Raw genomic sequence first — 711 nt, forward strand, 5'->3', positions numbered from 1 at the left:
GCTGGAGAAGCAGGGTTGGGTCTCACACAAGCCCTCGCCCCCGCCCAGCGGGCTGCCTTTCCCGCCCCGACGAGCCTCCCTTCCCGCTGGGACGCCTTTGTGACCTCCGCTTTCCCGGAGGAGGGGACCCCACTCTATCCATGTCTTCCGGTCTCCGGGGCAACAAGAAGGGATGCAAGCAAAGCCCGAGGGCTGTCTTTCCGGGAGGAGGGAGCCGTGGCTCTCCCCGTGATCAGGCACGGCCGGCCCACTGTGGGCCAGGGGCGGCCCCCCCTCCAGCCCTGCCGGTGCAAGAGAGCCTGGCCGCAGTACGGCCTCCCAGCCCGTCAGGGTCGCCCCTCCGCCCCGTGAGCCGGGCCGGTAAGGGTACGCACCATTCTCTGCATGTTGGCCGCAGGCGGGTGGACCCGGCTTCGCAGACGGTTGTGCAGGGACACCAGGAGGAAGCTCTCCTTCTTGCTCAGGACTAGGGTGGGAGACAAGGTCAGGCCACCTGGGCAGCGGCCCTTGGGGCCACCGCGGCGCAATGAGATGCAGCCTTGCACTTATGGAGCAAAACCCTAGACGGGGCAGATGCTGGTGGGCACATAGGGGGACCGGAGCAGAGGGATGGGGAGAAGGAGAGAGGCGGAGAAAGGAGGGGGACTGAGACAGACAGGTGTGGGTGTAAAGGAGGCTGAGAGCTGCGGTGGGGTGACCGAGGGGATGTGC

The 711-nt window shown here is 67.1% G+C and overlaps 1 protein-coding gene across 2 annotated transcripts in view; it reads right to left on the bottom strand.

Annotated features, from left to right (window-relative positions):
- The window catches only part of LOC104996465 (C-type lectin domain family 18 member A-like), a 12,346-nt gene that overhangs the window by 10,804 nt on the left and 831 nt on the right, over positions 1 to 711 (bottom strand). For both annotated transcript variants that reach the window (XM_010850729.1, XM_010850728.1), the window contains one exon: positions 375 to 466. In XM_010850729.1, the coding sequence (XP_010849031.1) occupies positions 375 to 466 (92 nt within the window). The remainder of the gene's footprint in view (positions 1 to 374; positions 467 to 711) is intronic.

This window comes from Bison bison, unplaced genomic scaffold (assembly GCF_000754665.1).
Source record: "Bison bison bison isolate TAMUID 2011002044 unplaced genomic scaffold, Bison_UMD1.0 scf7180017864295, whole genome shotgun sequence".
Taxonomy (NCBI): domain Eukaryota; kingdom Metazoa; phylum Chordata; class Mammalia; order Artiodactyla; family Bovidae; genus Bison; species Bison bison.